We start from the raw sequence: 21,931 nt of genomic DNA on the forward strand, positions 1-21,931 counted from the left end.
ACCAATACACAGTATTGATTCTAAGATGGAAGGTGAGAGTTTAAAAAAATAAAAAATTAAACAAAATGTCTTATAGATATCAATAGTCATATAAAACAAATTCCCTCATTAGCCATTTATGAAAATAGAAAAAAAAATAGAGATAAAAATAGGCTCCTTTCCACACTCTTGAGACCATCAGCTTGCTGCCTTGAGGTGCTTCTCACATTTCATCACATGGCTCAATGCTCAGGGAAGCACAAGGATAAATGACATGGTTTTTGTCCTTTAGTTGTTGAAAGGCTCCAGATTCTGAGAGAACTGATTGGCGAGGACCATTGAGAGCAATTTAAAGGCAAATGAGTTGATTCCACAATCGCGGTATTCCTACAAGGCCATGTATAAACTTAGGGAAATGGAATGATTCCATGTCAGAGAAGGAAGGGACCCTCAGATTGCCTTAGAGCAATAATTACCCTTTGGATGCCTGGAAAACCATCATCTGGACTTTCCCTAAACATTCGAACAAATGACCAAGTCTTTTCTGAGGCCAACCAGATTTGGGGCACAAACTGTAGCCATCTAGGGCCAAACCCAACAAGTCTAACCCCTTAATCAAAGTCTTATAAAGGGAAACCTTTAGTAAACACACCAAGAGGGCTTTACTATTGAATAGAACTCTCTCCATTGAGTCCATTGGTAAAGGGTACCATCACACCTTAATTGGAGTGAGAAATGTGAATTTCAATCCATTTGTTTTCTCCATGTAGGCCACAACCACCCATATTGTTAATAGTTTAGTTACCTACACCATGAGAGGCAGCCTGATAAAACATAAAGAAGATCAGCCTTGGAGTTTGGCGAGCCAGTTTGCCTTTCTCCATCAGTTATATGACTTTTGGCTGTAGAAGACATTCCTTGGCCTTGGTGTCCTCATCTGTAAAATAAAATAATGAAACAACTAGTTTCTGGGAGCTCTTTTGGCTCTGGGTTGGCAGTCCTCTGGGCTTGGGACCCTGGACGAGTCATTGAACATTTCAACTCCCCAGATGAACACTCACGAATTCCCAAGTTATAAAAAAAAATTCTGATTTGCATCCATGGAGGGCATTCCCACACTGAGAGTTCCCTGCATGGATGAAAGTACAGCTCCAGGCTAAAATAACAAGGAGGACAAAACCCCCAAACTCTGTATGGTGAGTTTAAGATCCAATGAGACCGTTAACCGAGATTGCACAAATCGTGCTTATTAAAGCCTGCTGCTGGCGCAAGCAGAAATGGCTGTTTTTGCAATAACTCGGTATCATTAGCCTTTGGCTGCAATGATGATGATCGTTTTGGATTTTGATAAGGGGACACCCTGGGACTAATGCTTCTTTTTTTCTTTCCTTAAGCAGATCCAACCATTACCAATCCAGAGATTTCACCACGTAAGTTCTCATAAGTCTTCATATTTTGAAATGAAGCCTCTTGGGTTTTTCTTAGAACATGCTAGTTAATATAGGTTTGCCAGAAGTTGAGATTTTGATAAGGGATTTCTGCTTTCATTCCTCCCCTCCCTTTTTCTCCTCCTCCTCCTCCTCCTCCTTCTCCTTCTCCTCATCCTCCTCTTTCTTGTTTTCTCCTTTGCTTTTCTTCTCCCCTCCCTTCTCCCCCTCTTGGCTTGGTCCATCCTTTATACCTACCCACTAATGTAGATGGACAACTAATGGAAAAGAATGATGCTGCTGAGTCCTTTCAGTCATGTCTAACTCCTCATGACCCCATTTGGGGTTTTCTTGTGTGTCTCCAAAGACACTGGAGGGTTTTGCCATTTCTTTCTCCAGCTCATTTTACAAATGAGGAAACTGAGGCTAACAGGGTGAAGTAACTTGTTTAAGATCACACAGATAGAAAATGTCTGAGGCTAGACTTCTTCCCCTGAGACCAGTCCAGACTGCATTTCTTGACCGTGTCTTTACATTCTAAAAAAAAAAAAAAAGGAACTTAGGAAGATGTGTTTTCCCAGTTTATTATCTGTGTCCACAAGGGGAGAAGGAGGAATGGAATAGGTTAGAAAAATGATGGAGGCATGGTTAGCAAGACACAAGGATCTTGTGATTGGAGGCTTCCAGTTTTGCAAGATGAATAGATTTTTTTCCAATGCCCTTTCTAGGGACAGCCTTCTTTACCACTGAAGCATGTTACCCCATAGTTGCTTCATCAATCAGCCAATCGTCAAGTATTGATTAAGCACTTGTTGTGTGCCCTATATTTTCTTCCTGTTTGGCAGATGAAACAGCTGAGTTTTAGAGAGTCAAGCCACTTACCTAGGGCTACATGGTCAGTGAGGTAATAGAGACCAAATCCAGATTTCTCAACTGCCCATATAGTTGTCTTTGCAACTGACCACAGTCCCCTGAGTCCCTTTGCCTTAGAGAAGCCACCGAGAACCTACTTACACCCATAATTCAAGCGGTGCTTTAATGGACTATTTTTTCATAGACTCTAATTGGACATTTTACAGTAGTTAGTTGGAAGACAGAGAGAACTAGATCTGAATTTATGTAGCGAGAGATGATCTGAAAATGCCCATGACTTGGGAAGGAGCGATGGAGTGGAAATGAAAGGATCAGGGAAGACCCAGGGCTGTTGTTTACATTCGAGACCCTACAAATCGCACTTTCCAACAAAAGCCTTCCCCTTGTAAAACTGATTTTTAACTTTTTAGTGACTTGAAGAAGGTAGTTTCCTTAGCAGAAAGGAACTATTCTATTTTTGTGGCCTGGAATTCATTTCAGATATAAAACCTGTTGCCAAGAGCTAGGAACAATTGCTTCTATTTATGTGTTTCGCTGGTTGTAAAGCTGACATCACCCCCCTCTTTGAAATGCCCTTCCATCCCCCTCCTGGAAGAGAGGCTGAGCTTGGAAAAGGGTCTTGGATGCCCAATGGAGTCATCAAGATGGGGAGGAAGAGATCTCAGAAAGGAGACCATCCAACGTGGGGACTTTCATTCCTTCTCCCACCATGTTCTTCTTTCTTTTCTATGCTATTCATTCTACTTTTCAATGCTTATAAAATGTCCCCAAATGTTCTCTCTCTTACACCTCTGCCTACTTTATTTAAAGGTATATATTTCATCATTCATGCAGAGTCAGCTTGACTTAGCTAATAGAGGGATCGGACATAGAATCCAGAAGTTGATTCAAATCCCTCCTGGGACGCTTCCTAACTATAACCTGAGCAAGTTATTTAAACGAGGAGAGGCCACAGGGTCTAGTAGTTAGAGTGCCGAACCCAATGTCAAGAAAGTCTGAGTTCAAATCCTACGTCAGATACTTCCTAGATGTGTGGCCTGGAGCTTCTCTCTGCCTCAGTTTCCTCATCTATAAAATAAGGATAATAATGGTTATGATGAAGATCAAATGAAATAGCAGAGGAAGTATTTGAGTCTAAATGCAGATTGAAGCATATTAAAAAAAAAAACTTTATCATCCTGGAAGGGGGGGTTGGGATCTACATTTTCTTTTCCAACATGTCTACTATGGAAATGTCTTGCGTGACTGCACACATATGATCTATATTAAATGTATTGCTTTTTCAAAGAGGGAGGAAGAAAAATTTGGAACTCATAATTTTTTAAAATGAAATTTTTACATGTAATTGAGAAAACAAAAAACCCATGTAAAATACTTTATAAAATATTAATAGATATAAATGCTAATTATTATAGAATATAAATGCCAATTATATATAATAAAATGCTAATTATATATGGATAATTATTATAGAATAGAAATACTAATTATAGAATGTAAATGCCAATTATATATAATATAAATGCTAATTATATATGACTAATTATTATAGAATATAAATGCTAAGTACATATGGATCATTATTATAGAGGATAAATGCCAATTATATAATATAAATGCGAATTATATATTGACAATTATTATAGAATATAAATGCCAGTTATATAGACTATAAATGCTAATTATATATTGATAATTATTAGAGAATATAAATGCTAAGTATATATTGATAATTATTATAGAATATAAATGTTAATTATAGAATATAAATGTCAATTTATATAGAAATGCTAATTATTATAGAATATAAATGCTAATTATATAGAAATGCTAATTATCACATAATACAAATACTAATTATTATAATTTATTGTTTCTGGTGTCCAAAGAATACTTGATGTTTGCAAATATGGGCACAGTTGTGAAAATAGTTGTTGAATTTTGAATATAGCCCCTATGAGTTGAATCTAGCCCACCCAATGGATGAATCCCATTTAAGTTAACAGTTTTATCATTTTTTGTTTCCTTTCTCTCTAGCAATTTTACTTGGCCTGGACACGCTCACCGTCATGGGCATTGCCTTTGCAGCTTTCGTGATCGGGGCACTCCTGACGGGTGCCTTGTGGTACATCTACTCTCATACGGGTGAGTGTGGCTCCCATGCTTTTAGAGGGGAAAGGAGATTCATCCCTGTTGGGATACTACTCATCATAGTATCCTAGAGTTTAGAACTCCAAGGCCATCTCATCCAGGTCCTTCATTTTAGATGAAGAAACAGGCCAGATTGCCATGCCATGTTGCCTTCTCTCTGTGCCACTTTGGTGAACCCAATGGATCATTAAGAGAAGGGAAGAACTAGCCCTTTTGTTTAGAGGCAAACTTAATTTTCCTTGGCATTTCCCAGACATTTCTTTGGCTTTGGGAACAAGGAGGGAAGTCTTGGCAGATCTCAGTATAAGGGAAAAATAAGTGCCCAACTATTAGAGCTGTTCCAAAATGGAATAGGATGCCTTGCTATGTAGTGAGTGCCATAGCTGGAATGGGTGAGGAAGAAGATGAAAAACTACTTCCTCAAAGGTGATGGTGTAGAGTGGATGGAAGGTAGGGATTGAACGAATGAGGATTTTCCATTCTCTTGTTGTTTAGCCATTTCCATCACATCTGATTCTTCATGACTCCATTTGGGGTTTTCTTGGCACAGATACTGGAATGTATTGGAAATTTGCCATTTCCTTCTTCCTGCTCATTTTGCAGTTAAGGAAATGAAAACAAACAGGATTAAATGACTTGCCCAGGGCCGCACAGCTAGAAAGTGTTGGAGGCCATATTTGAATTCAGGAAGATCAGTATTCCCTATCATGGACATCTCTACACACAATGCCATGTCGATTTCCATAATTGCCAGAAAGGCTCCAAGACTTTTGGAGCTAAAGATGCTAGAGAGGAACCCTGACTACCCTTCTCAACCTTGCCTGTGGTCTAACCTCTTACTGCTGGGCCAGGTTCATATCAAAATTCTCATTCTAAACATTCTAAGAATTTTCATTCCACCCCAGGCAGAATTCTCTAGGATTAGAGAAGCAGCAGAGTTGAGTCCTGTCTTATGTCATCGAAAGTTCACCAGGTTCCAAGTCTGCCATGCGATCAAACTTTGGATGCATTTAATAAAAAGACCGAATCTTTAGATTATTAAATTATTCTCCTCCACAATATCTCAGACAAACAAAGGGGCAGCGTGGTATTCCAATAGCCAGCATTTATATAGCATGTTAAAGTTTGCAAGCCCCCCTGACTTCAAGCTTTGCAGACTTCAAGCTTTTTCAGTCATTTTAGTCGGGTCCAACTCCGTGTGATGTTTATCATCTTATAAAACAAAGTGTTTGGGGCTTTTCTTGGCAAAGATACTGGAGTGGTTTGCCATTTCCTTCTCCAGTCCATTTTATAGATGAGGAAATTGAGGCAAATAAAGTTAAGTGACTTTCCCAGGATCACCCAGCTAGTAAGTGTCTGAGGCTAGATTTGAACTCAGGAAGATGAGCCTTCTTGACTCCAGGCCCAGTACTCTATACACTATGGCTCCACTTACCCATTCAAGAGATGGGGATACCTCATTGAAATATAGATGCAATTAGAGCCCTTAGAGAGGTGACTAGGAATTTTTTTCCCACCTAATATATGAGGTTGGTATAGATGGCTACCCAAGTGCTTCCTGATTTTAAAATTCTGTGGTTCTGGGAAATTTAGGACTAGAGAGTCTAAGCATCTTGCTTATGGTCACACAAGGAGAAAGAATTAAGAGCAGGATTTGAACTCGGGTTTTCTGACTCTAGAATCAGTACCCAAGGAGCAAAAACTATCATGAGTCCCCAGAATTGGTCACCTTTGTCTATGGAGAAAAATGAAGCGCTGGCATTTATAAAACCAGCTTTAGAGCTTCAAAAAACACTTCACAAATATCATTTCCTATTCAATTTGCAACTGCTGTCTCTTGAAGGAGAGAATGAATTCAGCTTTTAGTGATCAAGGAGATTGGAGTTTGGAGAGAAGGAAAGCTGATGTGCCAGGGCCCAAAGGGGAAGAAAGAAGTCATCTTTTAAGGTTAGAAATAGTCCTAAAGTACATATTCCCCTCACACTGCTGGGGATACGGGGCGAAGTGAGGTGGTACTTCATCGTTCCCTTGGGGAGAAGATAAGGTGGAAGGACAGGAAGGTGGAAAGAGAAAATTCACTTTGTTTTAGAAGATGGTAAGCATTGGCTCACTCTTCCAGGCACTGGGGGAAGAAGCGGACTTCCTTCCTCCGATATATCCACATGGGAGCTCCCCATTGGTTTAGTTTGTGTAAACTCTGTCTTATCACTGAAGTCTGTGCTCAGTCTTAAGAGTCTCATTATCTCAGTTTTTCTTCCCATTTGTCCTAGACTTAGAAGACTTGTAGAAACTCTCTGATCCCTAAGAGGATTTGAAGTCTCAAAAAAATGATGCCAATTAAGGATTTTCCCCTAGCCTGAGGGAGCCGAGGGAGGGCGAAGGCTGCGTTAAACAGACCCCATGACAAATTGATCACTGGATCTCACCAGATGCTCAGGCAATGGGGACCAGCCCTCTGTCCAGCTCTGCCCTCCTGGCCTTCCCTCCCTTGGCACTCCTCTCTGCCTTTCACTGATCCTGGAAATGGCAAATCAAGGCATTCTTTGGCTCAAGGGGAGCCTCCTGGAGCAGGTGCCCACAAACTCAAGCCTTTTTGGCACCTTTGGGGAGATTTTTTAGACAAAGAGCCCAAATGAACAGTTAAAGTGGCGATTCTTTTCCTTTTTGGAATCATGGATCCCTTTGGCTATCTGATGAACAGGATTTTGAAATACATAAAATAAAATGGACAAGATTATGAAGGAAACCAATTATATCAAAGTAGTTTTATTGAAATGTTTAGAAACAATGTCACAGGACTGAGATTGAGACTCTCTGAATTAGTTAAAGATTCATAGAAGACCCAAGGGTGCATGTAAATGGGAATGGCCCCTCCTCAGAAATACCAAAAGATCAGCCAATGCAAAATCAGCCTGCTTTTCTATATCTGTAAAATCATCCGGGGTCACCCAGCAAGGAAATGTTGGAGATCAGATTTCAACCCATCTCTGGACCTGGTTCTCAGTCCACAGAGCTCCCCCTTTCCAAATCCTTCTTAGCAATCCTGTAAGGTAGATAGTACAAATATATACATATATATATATATATTCATTCATTCATTTATTTGTTTGTCTATTTGTTTATTTATTTGTCTGTTTATTTATTTATTTATTTTGCGGGGGAGGAAGTAGAACAAGAGATGTTAATCATAGCTGCTGAGTCAGTTCAAATCAATAGAATTTAAACCTGGGTCTTCTTGTCCTGTAGTCAGAGATCCAAGCCACTGTGCCTACAACAGTTTTTACCTGAAAAAGGAGTATAGGCTTATGACTTTTAGGTGGAAAAAGCTTTCTTCCCTTGAAGGCAGGACCTGTTTCTATTTTGGTCTTTGTATCCCCAGCATCTGTCCCACAGCCTGGCACAAGATAAGCACTTGATAAATCTTGATTGATTGATTGATGCTTTAGGGGAAGTGAATGTTCATTCTTTGGAAAAAACCTTTGAAAAATCTTCCAACCTGCAGTTTCAATGGATTCTTTCTAGCCAAAGTGAAATAGGAGGCAGTTATGACCAACAGGGTCTACAAAGGGGAGACATCAATTTAGTAAAGAATTGCCTTCTGCAGGGAGGAGGATCCTAGAACAAAAGAGATTGAGATCTCTTTCATCTCCCTTGCCACCACCAAGCTACCTCTAGACAGATGGCTGTCCATCCTAGCCTTCAATTCCTCCAGGGAAAGATTCCAGAAATTCTCTGTATAACCAGCTAGGTTCTTTTCTATCTTACCTAAATCTCTGCTGCTTCAATTTCAAACCATTTCCTCTTGTTTTTGCCCTCAGGGGAGGTAGAGAAGCAGCTGGTCACTCTCCCCTTTGGAATAACCTTCCTCTTCAGTACTTACAGAAGATTTCTTTTGTCCAAATAATCAAAATTCTGTTCATCTCTTCTAAAAATCCTTTTTCCTCCACTCTAGGGGCCTCTTCAAGTTTTCCATAACATCTTTAGATCATTTATTTTTTTCCCACTTGGTTTCCCAACGTGAGCCTAGAGTGTTGAGGGCTAAAAGGTGAGAATCTTGGGGTAAAAAAGGGTAGGGATTTGGGAGAGGAGAGATTCAGGCATGGAGGTTGGATTTCCCATTCCTCATCTATCCCAGATGGAAGATACAAGGATGGGGATTTGGGTTGTAAAGGAATACTGATTCTAGAGTCAGTCCAAAGAAATGATGAATGGGGCATTTGTGGACTTGACTTTTATCTCCCTTCTCCTAGCTTTTAGCTTTTACTTCCAAGGCAGCCCTTACTCTCCTTTATTGGACAAAATACTAAGAAGGCCTACTGTCTCCTGTAGTACCCCATATGTCACAGTTAACTCCTTCCTTTCTTTTCTGTTCCCTTCCTCTCCCAAGTCAAAACTAATACTCTTCATTTCAAATTCTGCAATTTAGCCAACTTTGGGAAAATCGTACCTCTTCAGGCCTCAGGTTCTTCATCTGCAAAAAGGCTAAGTGATCTCTAAGGTCCTTTCTGCTACCCAATTCCTTGATCAATAAGTCAAGGCAGCAAGCCTTTATTAAAGGCCTACTGTCTACCATATTGAGAAATGGGCCCCCCCCCTCAAAGAGCTCATGTTTTAAGAGGGGTAGGGTCTGACATGATGAAAACAATTAACTTCAAACAAGATATATGGAATGTATTAAGTATATGCAGTAATAATATTAAGATAATAATAATTGAGGTAATATTATAGTAAGTGCCTTCAATATAACAGGTATGGTGGATCCAAAGACCAAAATGAAATGGCTCCTGCCTTCATGCAACTTACACTCTATTGGGTGTAATAGACACAGATAAATTGGGTGAAATAGACAGAGATAAATAAACCCAAACCATTTATAAAATGAACACAAAGGAATGAAAGGCCTGGAGATAAAGGCCTTAGAGAAGTGGTACCCAAACTGAACTCTGAAGGAAGCTAGGCATTAGAGGTAAAAAGGGAACCTATTATAGGCACAAGGGGACCACCCTTCCCTTTCTTGCTGCAAACACTAGGAGAAAAGTGTGGTGCCTGATGAAAGATTTTGGGTAAGGAAGAAATTTCAGGGAAGGGGAAGGGATGGGGGAGTCTTCCCTAACAAATTACCTAATCATGCTCCCCAAGGAAGGATTAGATGCTTAGCTTTAAAATGAGAATGAGAGCCTTTTAGATTCACAGGTAGGCAACTACCTGTTTTGCCTCCTCACAAAGTCAGCCCTGGCACTGTCCTTGGTAGACTTTCCACAATCAGAGGGCAGATGCTACAGGTAAGGAAATACAAGAGGAGGGGGCTCCGGTATCAGCCTGGCTGCCTCTTCCATGCACTGTTGTGGGAACATCCCTCTAATATTCCAAGTTAGGAAATTCCACTTCCCAAGTGGAATCACAGCTTACCTTCTTGAAATCTACTTCCTAGGGATCCGATAGACACAAGCTACCTTTTTCTACCCATGTTAGCAACCAGTTGGTGTGGTTTGGGGGGAACTTGGCCCAGTAAGGAACAGTCAGAGGAGACCCCTAGTTTTTTCTGGTCCCCTGGAAAGCCAAAGGCATCTGCTGATGTTAGAGGGCAGGGACGTTTGCCCCAGGAACATTTATTTGTAGCTTCTTTGAAAAGTATGTTTTACAGATGAAGTACAGTCAGAAATTCCATAGGGATTTTGCTTTGAAAATAGCCCAGAGTGTAGGGATATGTGAAAGGAGAAATTAGCCACATTTCTAAGCAGGTACTAAGAGAAAGAAGTGGTTTTGTAGTTTATTCGATTGTTAAACAGACTCTGAGCTCCAGGTAGACCTCAGAAACTAAAAATACAGCATCGAGGTCTTGGGTCAACACCTGCACCCCCTTCTTGTTAATGAGACTTCATGCCCCCCATCCCCCTTTTCTTAAGAGTGGATGGTGGGGGTAAGTGCCCTTGTATGGAGCAAAAAAGTATTATATGAGCAGTTCAAGAGTTTCCAAAATTCTAGAAGTTGAAAGGACTTTTTAATGGGAACTGATTAAAATAAACTGACATCGCAACAAATTGTACTTGGCAAATAGAGACTGGAAAGCAAATATTCAGACTTCCTGGGCAGGGAATCTAGCTGGCCCCTTTCCGAAGTGTGAATAAGCAAGCACATGTCCCTTTCACAAGAGGAAAAGTTTATTTACTGTCAATTCTGAGGCTTGACTCTGAGGCTTGCTTCTACTAAAGCCAGGCAGAGAAAAGGGCTCCAAGGGGGTGGGACTTGAAGGAACGCTCTGTGTGTGCCCCATCCTTTATCAAAACAAGACAAAAAAGGATACGAGTTGAGTTTGGAGCTGCTTCTGGAGCTGGAATAATCATTGATAGAGTGAAATCTGACCGAAAAAAGGGAGAGAAATAGACAGAACTCAGATGGTGTTTGCAGTTGATATTATAGATCAGTTGGTCAATCAACAAGCATTTATTGGGCGTTTACTGGGTACCAGGTATCTACTAGGAATAGAAAAGCATCCCTGCCCTTCGAGGAGCTCCTGTTATGGGGGTAGGAAGTGGGGAATGACATGGCAATAACAAAACAGGCAAGATAGAGGCAGGATAAATTGGAGGCTGCCTCAGAAGACAGACACTTGCATCAAGGGGATCTGGGGATGGTTTTTTGGTAGAAAGAGGGATTTTAGCTGAGACTTGAAGAGAATCCCAAGCTTGGGGGACAACCACCGACAATGGGCTCACAATAGGAGAATATGGCCATGAGAAGAAGATTTTCAGGTCAAAGATCCAAAAGTAGTCATTTTTTAACCCCTTCCCTTCCATCTTAGAATCAATATCACGTATCAGTTCCAAGCCTTAGGGCTAGGCAATGGGGGGCCAAATGTCTTGCCCAGGGTCACCCAGTTAGGAAATGTCTGAGGCAATATATGAACCCAGAACTTCCTGGCTCTCAATCCAGCTGCCCCCCGAAGAGTAATTCAAAACTACTTTTAAATTAATTAATTAATTAAGTGATTTTTAAGAATTGTGGTTTCATGCCTGTTGGGAACTCACTCTAGTAGATGAGTATCTACTCTATAACAGGAGTCATTTGGGGAGCCCAAGAGATTAATTAAGCAACTTGCCTAGTGAGACAGTCGGTGATATTTGAACCTTCGTCTTCCTGATTCCAAGTCCAGCTTTCTGTCCACTAAGCTGTAGGGCCTTTGGGGTAATAACCAGTGAAATCTAAAATTATCAGACCATGGGCCAAGGTTGGGCATGAAAGTAAGTGAAACCAAAAGGGAAAAGAGAGAGGAGGAATACTGATTTGGGAAAGAAGGACCTGGATTGGAATTCCAGTTTTGTCATTTGTCATTTGTAATTTGCCTGTGTAGTTTGGGGCAAGTACCATCTTCCTGGGCCTCTCTTTATAAGATGTGAAAATACAAAATCTAGACATAAATAGGGCCTCTCCGGTCCTCTCCATCTCTGAATCTGTGACCCGAAAGAGGACTTGATTTCATTCAACTAACGTTTATTAAAGATCTGTTTTATGGAATGCCTTTATTAAGTGCTGGGGATGCAGAAACAAACAATCCCTGCCCTTAGGACTCTAGGTTCTGTTTAGGCTTGAAGGCTATCCAAGACCTTTCCTCTGTGTCCTGATATGTCCTGGCACAGAGATCTGCTATTCCCTTCCAGTGTCCTCCTTCCTCATCTCTTCTCATCTCGTCACATAGACTTTCTAGCTTTTTTCAAGGTGAAACTCAAGGAGCATCTCCTACATCAGGGCTCTTCTAGCCTCGTACCAATCCCTCCACCCTTTCCCCAAATTGCTTCCTATTTAATTTGAGAACATTGGCTATTTCGTAGAAAGGTTGGCTCAGTGCCCACCAGCCATAAGTGGCAGAGCAGGTGCCAGTCTGCATTGGTAAAGGCAGTTTCCTCAATGAGAGTCCTTCATGCCAAAGGATCACAAGTGAAGTCTCAAAACATTTTTTGTATTGACTTATTGGCATATGTGCTGTTTCCCTGCAATTGAATACAAGCTTCTTGAAGACAGGAACTGCTCCATTTTTCCTCTTTGTATCTACAATTCCTAAATAAGTCTAAATAAGTCCTTAATAAATGTTTAAGGGAAGGTAATAAACATTTATTAAGCACCTGTTATGTCAGGCACTATGCTAAGTACTTTACAAATATTCATTCTTTTTGACCTACACAACCCTGTAAGGTAGCTGCTGTTCTTTTCCTCCTTTTACAGTTGAGGAAACTGAGGCAGGTAGTGGTTAAGTGATTTGCTCAATATCACATAGTTAATGAGCATCTGATATGGATTTGAACTCAGTTCTTCCTAACTTCTGACCCAGTCATATCCATTATGATACATAGAGGTCTGAAATGGCTTTTTTTCAGAAGTCAGAGGTAAGTCTGGGTAAACCTTTCCTATTTCACCTTCCCACAAATACACAGCTTAGAAACAGGTTCTCTCTCTCTCTCTCTCTCTCTCTCTCTCTCTCTCTCTCTCTCTCTCTCTCTCTCTCTCTCTCTCTCTCTCTCTCTCTCTCTCTCTCTCTCTCTTTCTCTCTCACACACACACACAAACACATTCTCTCTTTTTCTCTTTTCTTTTCTCTTTCTCCCTTCCTTCCCTCCCCCACCTTTCCTCCTCTTTCTTTCTTTCTTTCTTTCTTTCTTTCTTTCTTTCTTTCTTTCTTTCTTTCTTCTTTCTTTCTTTCTTTCTTTCTTTCTTTCTTTCTTTCTTTCTTTCTTTCTTTCTTTCTTTCTTTCTTTCTTTCTTTCTTTCTCTCTCTCTCTCTCTCTCTCTCTCTCTCTCTCTCTCTCTCTCTCTCTTTCTCCTCTCCCTCCCTCCCTCCCTCCCTCCCTCCCTCCCTTTCTCCTCTCCCTCCCTCCCTCCCTCCCTCCTTCCTTCTTCCTTCCTTCCTTCCTTCCTTCCTTCCTTCCTTCCTTCCTTCCTTCCTTCCTTCCTTCCTTCCTTCCTTCCTTCCTTCCTTCCTTCCTTCCTTCCTTCCTTCCTTCCTTCCTTCCTTCCTTCCTTCCTTCCTTCCTTCCTTCCTTCCTTCCTTCCTTCCTTCCTTCCTTCCTTCCTTCCTTCCTTCCTTCCTTCCTTCCTTCCTTCCTTCCTTCCTTCCTTCCTTCCTTCCTTCCTTCCTTCCTTCCTTCCTTCCTTCCTTCCTTCCTTCCTTCCTCCCTCCCTCCCTCCCTCCCTCCCTCCCTCCCTGCCTCTTCTGCACAAGCAGTGCAGTGACCACTCACTGGCACAATTCTCAGACTGATCAGTAGGAAGATTTAGCAGCTCTGTTTTACCCCTTGGGTCCTTTTCTACAGGGACCTCTGCTCCCAGGTGCTCAGCACACTGGTGTCAGACTGAGCATGGGCACCTGATCAGCTTCGGAACTCCAAAGCCTAAGCTATCTACCAGCCTCATCTTCCCTAGAGCTACAGGCATCTATAGATGGACTTCCCAGAAAGGAGAAGCAAGTGCAGCGGCCATGCCTCCCTTCCTTTAAAGGCCCCCGTGCCGGCCGTGCTCGCCACCCCCTTCCATCTCCTGAAAGCAAAGGCATTCTGGGTAAACAAAGTCAGGGCTGGATGCCCAGGGAGCAGGCTCCTCTCTCGGCTGGGATTAGTGGCCAAGTAACGTGTAGCTGTGTGGTGTGTAGCCTGGCGACACCAGGGCTGTAATTAGAGCCAGCAGCAGGGACGCAGCGGGGGCAGCTCGACATCTGGCTGCGCTGGGTTTCTGGCAGAAGCTCGCAGGGGCCCCAGAAAGGGACAGGAAGGAGCCGCCAATCCCGCGTGGAGGGCGCTCACTTCGGGCGGACTCGGGCTTGACTGGAGAGGGAGGCGGAGCGCTTATCTCCGACCTGGAGATTTCCCTGAGCAGGACAGGAAAGGGGAGGCTCATCTGTGAACAGAGCTGACCCATCCGCACTGGGCTTTCCAGAGACGATGAGGAGTGTCAGGAGGCTTCGACTCCGCCAAGAAAACGGAAAATCTGTCTCTGAATGCACCCAGCCAGGGGCACCACCACGTGCCAAGGCTGAGGCCAACTGCAGCAAGTGCCCTCTTTTGGGATGAACGCGAGCCATGTGTGCAGCCGGGTTTCCGCCCTTGTTCGTGCCTCACACAGCTGGCAAGAGAACGGACTTTAGTGAAAACGTGGTGGGGTGTGTCATGAAAAATGGTGGACTTTCTGTGGTGGCTCAGAAGGAACCCTGGGGGTTCTCATCTTCAAGGGAGAGCAGATTTGGCCACTACCTCTCTGCGCTTCGAAGAGATAGTCAGTATTCCGGGATAAGAGACAGCCTACCGTATTAGTTAGTGCAGCGGAATCAAGAGGACCTGTGTTCAAATCCTGACTCCACCCCTCACTTTCTATAGAATCCGGGCAAGTCCTGTAATCTCTGTGGGCCCCAGTTTCCTTCTCTGTAAAATTGGATCAAAAGTTCATAAGACCTTTTCTTGGATGGTCTAATGGAATCCATTGATTTTTTTTTCTTCAAAGAATACATGTTTAATTTAATTTAAATACATAAATACATAAAATTAGTTGAATTGAATTGAAATATAAAAATTAAATACATAATTATACAATATATAAATTAAATACAATACAAGAAAGTATATTGAAATCTCATTATCAAAAAATTTTAAGGAAAAAAAAACACATTTACAAACCCTGACTTAAGAATCTCTGTACTTCTTGACCTTAGCTGTTGTGACTCTGGGCTAGTCACTTCATCCTGTTTGCCTCAGTTTCCTCATCTGTAAAGTAAGCTGGAGAAGGAAATGGTAAAGCCTTCAGTATCTCTGCCAAGAAAACCCCAAATGGGGTCATGAAGAGTCAGACCCCAATGAAATGACTGAACGACAAGAGCAAAGTTTGAAGGAAAGGAGATCATTCCATACGATTTTGTCTTTTTTTTAATCCCTTACCTTCAGTCTGAGAATCTCTGCCAAGAATATTAATAATATAGAAATGGGTCTTGATCAATGATACATGTAAAACCCAGTGGAATTGCATGTTGGCTATAGGAATGGGGAGGGAGAAGGGGAGGGAAAGAACATGATTTGTGTAACCATGGAAAAATATTCTAAAATAAATAAATAAATAAACAGACTAAAAAGAAAAGAAAAGAAAAGAACCTCTGCCAAGAAAACCCCAAATGGGGTCACGAAAAGTCAGTCACAAATAAAAGGACTGAACAACAACTCTTTAGCACCCAGAGTACTTACCTTCTAGAGACCTAGTAACCTCTTAAGAAATGCTTGTTGAGAGGAATTAAAATAATTAATAAAATATGAATATATTAATCCTTGGGTCGTGGATTTATCACCATTGGTGAATACATCCTAAAAAAGCACCCACATTATTATTTTTTAAACTCTTGCCTTCTGTCTTAAAATCATCACTAAGTATCCATCCCACTGCAATAGAGTAGTTATGGGCTAAATATTAAATGACTTGCCCAGGATCACACAGCTAGGAAAAGTGTCTGAGGTCAAATTTGAACTCAGAACTTCCCTTTCTAGGCCTGGGTTTCTATCTACAGAGTTGCCTTGCTGACCTCAAACTATGCTTGTTTGTTTGTTTGTTTTGTCTCCTTTCCTGCCTAGCTTGTGGCCATGGGTAGGAGGAGAGTCAAACAAAATGGTGGAGGAAGAAAATGTATCCTTTTCGAGGATTCCTATATAATTCTCCCTTTCTTTCTCGTTTGTGAACAGGAGAGACAGCAGGAAGACAGCAAGTTCCTACCTCCCCTCCAGCCTCTGAAAACAGCAGTGCCGCCCACAGCATTGGTAGCACCCAGAGCACTCCCTGCTCCAGCAGCACAACCTAACCCCTGGGTCAGCAGGAAAGCCAGCGAGCCTCACTGAGGAGGCAGGGGTTCCAATGGATCATCCATTCATTGACACTTGGACCCCAAGCTTAAAAGGTTCAACTTGGTTCCTTTTGAAAGGAGAGAAGAGGTTTTAATGTTAAACACCACCAGATATATCCATCCCCATTTCCCCCATCACGGTCTTTGGACCTCTCCTTGACATGGCAGGATACATGTAAAAAAAGCCAACAAAACCCCCCAAAAGCCTTTCCTTTCCACTGTTATCTCCTTGCAGGAGGACTGGAGGCTTCTCAATGTGAAACACACATATCCTTGCTGAACAGGCTGCTTTGTCTGTAAAAATGCATCATCCCTATTCGGGATTTCCAACTTTTACCCTGGTGCAAGGAGTTGGTCAAGGGACAGCAACATGGTGGAATGAAGTCATAAGGAAGGTTGATGATAGTGGAGACTTCCTTTAAAGGAGAACTGAGGCATTTAAGGTTCGGATTTAAATAGCTCATGGCAGCTGGTACCTTTGGCCGCATCCCACCTTTATTAGGGCGAGCACCTTCTCTGTATTTTTCTTACGTGCCCTGAAGCTTCTTGTGTTTGCGTGATGGCTCCTGCCTTTGGTCAGCACTTCAGGCCCCATATCAAGGCAACATTCCTTTCCCTGTGTTATGGGCCAGAACAACCCCAGGTGACCCAGACACACGTGTGCCCTCAGACAGCAACGATGTTATCTTAGTATAGATGTTGCACGTGTTGTCCCCACTCTTCCTAAATAGACCGTGACCAAGTTCTGCAGCCCCTGATTGGGGTGTCCTTCTGCCTCAGTGATCCACTTAGACTAGTATCCAGATGAGGACAGAATTTGGTCCTGGAGCCCCTCCCATGAGAACACACATACATGCATACAGATGCATGGAAATGCCAATTAACCTGGCATGAGCTTTTTTTTTTAGGTTGAGAAGAAATGATTTTGGTGACCCTCTTTGAAAATATCGGAGGGCTTCCTAGTGGGATCTACTTGTGTGTATATTTTGGGGAATGAGCTCTATCCCGGCAAAATAGGTCAAAACTTTATAGGTTCAGTTTATATATAATTTTTAAAAAAAGAAAAAAGACAAGCAAGAAGAAAACCAGAAACTTTTTAAAGATGAAAATGCATGGTAGTTTCTGTTAAACTACTGGTTAGTTTACCTGAATGATATAATTGGCTCTGCCAAAAGTAGTGTCAAAATATGGAAAGAGGGTGCTTATTTGGACCATTTTTATTTGGCATCCTTGCTTTAAATACATCCCGAATTTAAAACAACTTGGAGGTGAATTGCATACAATGATATCATGTGACTGAAATATGCTTCCCTGGTACCCTTGTGTTTGATGGAAGGGGAAAAAAAGTCCTCCAGAGGAAATTTCTCATGCCAAAAAATTCACCCACGGTGACTGCTTCATTGCCAGGTCTGTATTCATCCACTTTCTAGAATTCCCAAAGAAATTACTTAGAATTCCTTAAGCAGGACAGACCACATTCCACCCTCTCAGACTCACCAGCCAATCTCATTTACTTGAGAGCAATACGGGTTGGACCTGTCATCCACCAGCAGGATGTTCTAGACACCATATTCTAAGTAGCTACCGAAGACCACTTGGCCACTTGGCTCAGCAATGGCCGGCCACTTGGCCAAAGTTGAATGAGACTTGGCAAAGTGAATTCAGTCTGTTCAGAGCCTCTCGGATCCGTCTGGCCTGACTTAGTCTTCTTTAGATTAAAGGATTAGTTTGGCCATTTACTGAGACATGGATCGATGATAAAAACCATATATTTGCCAGACTTGACCGGAAGTATAGATTAGCAGGGAAATTTCCACTTCTGGGGCCTTTTTTTGTTGTTGTTGTTGTTATCAAACACATGGACATCAGAGTAAGGATTCTAAAAAATACGCTACCTGTGTTGCAAATAATGCGCTTTGCCTAACCTGCAGCTGAATGTATTGTTTTAGTATAGTCTATGTATAAAAAAAAAATCTTAAAAGATGTCTTCAAGGAAGACTAGAGTCTTTAAGTCACTTATAACTATATTTTACTACATAAGATTTGTGTATAAAGATATATTTAAATGTTTTTGATAAATTTAAATTACTCAGTATGAAATGTTTAATTTCAATTACTGTGAATTCTTTTGGTCAACCTTTTTTCTTCTTATTTTTAACCCTTTCTGTCATAAAAAAACCAAACAAACAACCTTAACTGTTCTCGTAGGAACTATTAGAAAATCTATTTCTTAGATGGACAGGGTTAAAACCTTTTGTAAGATATTTAAATGTATATTTTTGAAAGAAATATGCTGCATTACCAATGATTTTTTATCAAAAATTTACTCTAATTTTTAAACTAACTTACAGATTTATATTTACTGACAAACCAAAAGTTGCTATTGATAAAAGAAAGAAAATGGAAAAGATGTTTTTGAAATTTTTAGACTTCTATTTCAGATCTGTTTGAATATATCCATTTGGTCCCACAGTGGGATTATTCACTTTAAGAAATCTGAACTAATGGACCATTCACATAGCATGTTATTGGGGTGATGAATGCTATCAAATATTACTTCTGGGATATTTCTATAAAACAAAACTTTCAGAGGAGGGTGTTTCCCCACCTCCTCTGTCCCTCCCACCTTGCAGCCGACAATAGCCTTAGTCCAAGAATGTACATGGCTCACCATTTCTAATGGCTTCTCAAGTCACCCTTCTGATACAATACAAGCACAAGTCCTTCTTTCGTAATATTTACTGCAAGTTTCTCATAAAGCTCTTCTTGGTTCTATATCAGTCAAACATGTCTACCCATAACGTGTTATACTTTTAAAAAAAAATAAGAAAGCTCTCTTGGTTCAAATACTAAGATTCTGAGGTTGATTGATTACCCTGTTGGGTTCAAATCTTGTCTGAGTAAAAGATCACAGCTCCTTCAACAACATGGCGCTAGGCAGTTAGTTGTTACTTACTCTCTATTGTTGAAAGAAGTCTGATGTTTCTCTGTTTAGCTACTTGAGTAGCATTTTCTAGGAGAAGGTGGTTGTCTGCTTGTCTCTTACTATGATTGTAATCTCTGTGCCCTGATTGTGTCCTGTGATGTATTGTACCAGTCTTTTCTGTAATGTATCTACCTCAAGGTTTGAAAGAAGATTTGTACTTCTGGTTGTGCCAAAAGAGCACTTTTTGTTGGGTGATGAGTGTGGGTGTGGGTGTTATGTGTGTGGGTGTGGGTGTGCTTGGTGGGTGCAAGTGTACATGTGCGTCTATTAGTTTGTCCTGCCTGGGGGTTGTTCAGTAAATTAACAGATATTTTGATAAAATGTTGGTCAGTTTCCACATACAATACATCTCTCTCCCTCCCTCTTTCTCCCCCTTCTCTCTCATCTTTCTCTTTTACCTTCTCTTTTTTTCACTTTCTTATCTCATTTCTCATTTCCTCTTCTTTCTCATTTCATCTTTCTTCCTCTCTTCTCTCCCTCCCTTTCCCTCTCTCCCCCTTCCCCCCCCTCTCTCTGTCTCTCCCTCTCTGTGTCTCTCCTTCTCTCTCTCCCTCTCCCTCTCTCTTCTTCCTCTCTTCTTCTCTCTCTAGCTCTGCCTGTCTGTCTCTCTCCCTCCTTCTCTCTCTCTCTCTCTCTCTCTCTCTCCCTCTCTCTCTCTCTCTCTCTCACCCTCTCCTCTCTCTCTGTCTCTCCCTCTCTGTGTCTCTCCTTCTCTCTCTCCCTCTCTCTTCTTCCCCTCTTCTTCTCTCTCTAGCTCTGCCTGTCTGTCTCTCTCCCTCCTTCCCTCTCTCTCTATCTCTGCCTGTCTGTCTCTCTCCCTCCTTCTCTCTCTCTCTCTCTCTCTCTCTCTCTCTCTCTCTCACCCTCTTCTCTCTCTCTCTCTCCCTCTCCTCTCTCTCTCTCTCTCTCTCTCTCTCTCTCTCTCTCTCTCTCTCTCTCTCTCTCTCTCTCTCTCTCTCTCTCTCTCTTTCTTCCCCTCCTTACTTCCCTCCCTCCCTCCCACCTCTCTCTCTTTCCTCTCTCTCCCACCCCCTTTCTCAATGAGCCTGAATCCATTACAGATTTTATTATCTAGGGGGACAAAACAAACCCCCCGTCAATCCCTGTGGCCAGTTTGAACACCCCCCCCCCAGCCACTTTGTATTCTTTTCTATGTTTGGTGTGTTGGCAGGCTTGTGAACTTGCTAAGTTGTATAGTTTTGATAACTATGGTATTATATTCTTTTTATCTCTGTGCATAATAAAGATATATATCAATTATTCAAAAAGTTCCAGTTGGTTTGGTTGTCATTAAATACAGATTGATAGAACTTCTGGCTGTACTAAGTTTATCTCCTTTATATTTCATTCTTCCACTTTCCAAGGGTACAAAGGGAGAGAGAATAAAGGAAATAGTGGGACCTATCCTAGAAAAGAAAGTGTAAAGAATAGTTTGGGAGCTTAGAAGAGCTTCTCCACTCGGTATGAAGGCACCTTGGAGGTCATCAAATCAAACTCTCTTATTTTATATTTTAGAAAGTAGAGATGAAATGGTTTGCCTAAGGTCCCTGAAGCCAGTCCTCCTTCTGCTGCACCGTATAGTCTTGCCTTTCTTCCTTCTGGTTAGGCAGCAGAGAAAGCCAGAAGGGGCGGTGAGCTCATACAGCTATTTCTGGGGCCTGGTTATCAGCCTTTTCCTTTCCCCCTCTCTTTTGGTATCCCCTCCTCCCCAGTTATCCATCTCCCTACATCTCTGTATATATTTTGTGCATCTCCTGTATTTATTCATACACGTTCATGGTGTAACCCTCTGATAGAATGGAAAGGTTCTGGTTCTGAAAAACAGTACAGCCCAGTTTATCTGGTTTGTCTGCCCAGACTTAGGTTCTGTGCTGCCATGACTTACACCAGCCTTTTGGATAACAACAGAGATCAGAAGAAGTAGGTCCATATGGAATATGACCTGCCACATCTGACTACTGGGCCACCCAAGGCCATTTTCAGAGAAACTGAAGAAGGGAAGTCAAGGTCTCCTCTGTTGAGAGAACCCCTTTATACAGGTCTCTGTCCTCCTTGATCTGGAATCCAGAATGTCTGTTTCTTTTATAGATTGATTCAGTCATTCGTTCATAAATTCAATCAGTGAGATCTGAACTCCTGAATAACTTTGCTCTGTGTTGATGTCAACATATGGAAAGGGCTCCATAAACTTTAAAGAATTATACAAATACTGGCTAGTGGGGCCCATAATCCAGGCCTTCATCATCCATTACAAGAGCATCCTAAATGACTTCTAGTTTCTCCCCTCCCTCCACCCCAACTTCCATGAAGCTGTGTGACCATGGACAAGTCATTTAAAGGCTATTTGCCTCAGTTTCCTCATCTGTAAAATGGGGATAACCATAGCACCTACCACTCAAAGTTATTGTGTAGATCAAATGAGAAGATATATGCAAAAGTGCTTAGCCCAGTGCCTGGAACATTGCAAAAGCTATGTAAATACTTTTCCCTTTCCCCTTTCGGGGAGGATAGCTCTATGCATGCCTATGGATGAGACACAAACCAATTTGTTTAGCATTTGAAGGTCTTCACAGTCTGGCTAATGATTACCCCTTACTCCCACTCACATACTGCACTCTCTTGGACCTGACACAATGATTCCTGTTCTCTATA

General features: G+C 41.7%; 1 protein-coding gene across 3 annotated transcripts in view; it reads left to right on the forward strand.

Moving 5' to 3' along the window:
- TGFBR3 (transforming growth factor beta receptor 3) overlaps positions 1-20,577 on the forward strand; it is a 246,451-nt gene extending 225,874 nt beyond the window's left edge. For 2 of the 3 annotated variants that reach the window (XM_007480340.3, XM_056815362.1), the window contains exons 15-17: positions 1,377-1,409; positions 4,317-4,424; positions 16,136-20,576. In XM_007480340.3, the coding sequence (XP_007480402.2) occupies positions 1,377-1,409; positions 4,317-4,424; positions 16,136-16,251 (257 nt within the window). In that variant the 3' untranslated portion in view covers positions 16,252-20,576. Of the gene's footprint in view, positions 1-1,373; positions 1,410-4,316; positions 4,425-16,135 lie in introns of all 3 variants that reach the window. The other variant, XM_007480338.3, reaches the window with a different exon arrangement.
- The last annotated feature ends 1,354 nt before the right edge of the window (positions 20,578-21,931 follow it).

The sequence above is a fragment of the Monodelphis domestica genome, chromosome 2, assembly GCF_027887165.1.
Source record: "Monodelphis domestica isolate mMonDom1 chromosome 2, mMonDom1.pri, whole genome shotgun sequence".
NCBI classification, from domain to species: domain Eukaryota; kingdom Metazoa; phylum Chordata; class Mammalia; order Didelphimorphia; family Didelphidae; genus Monodelphis; species Monodelphis domestica.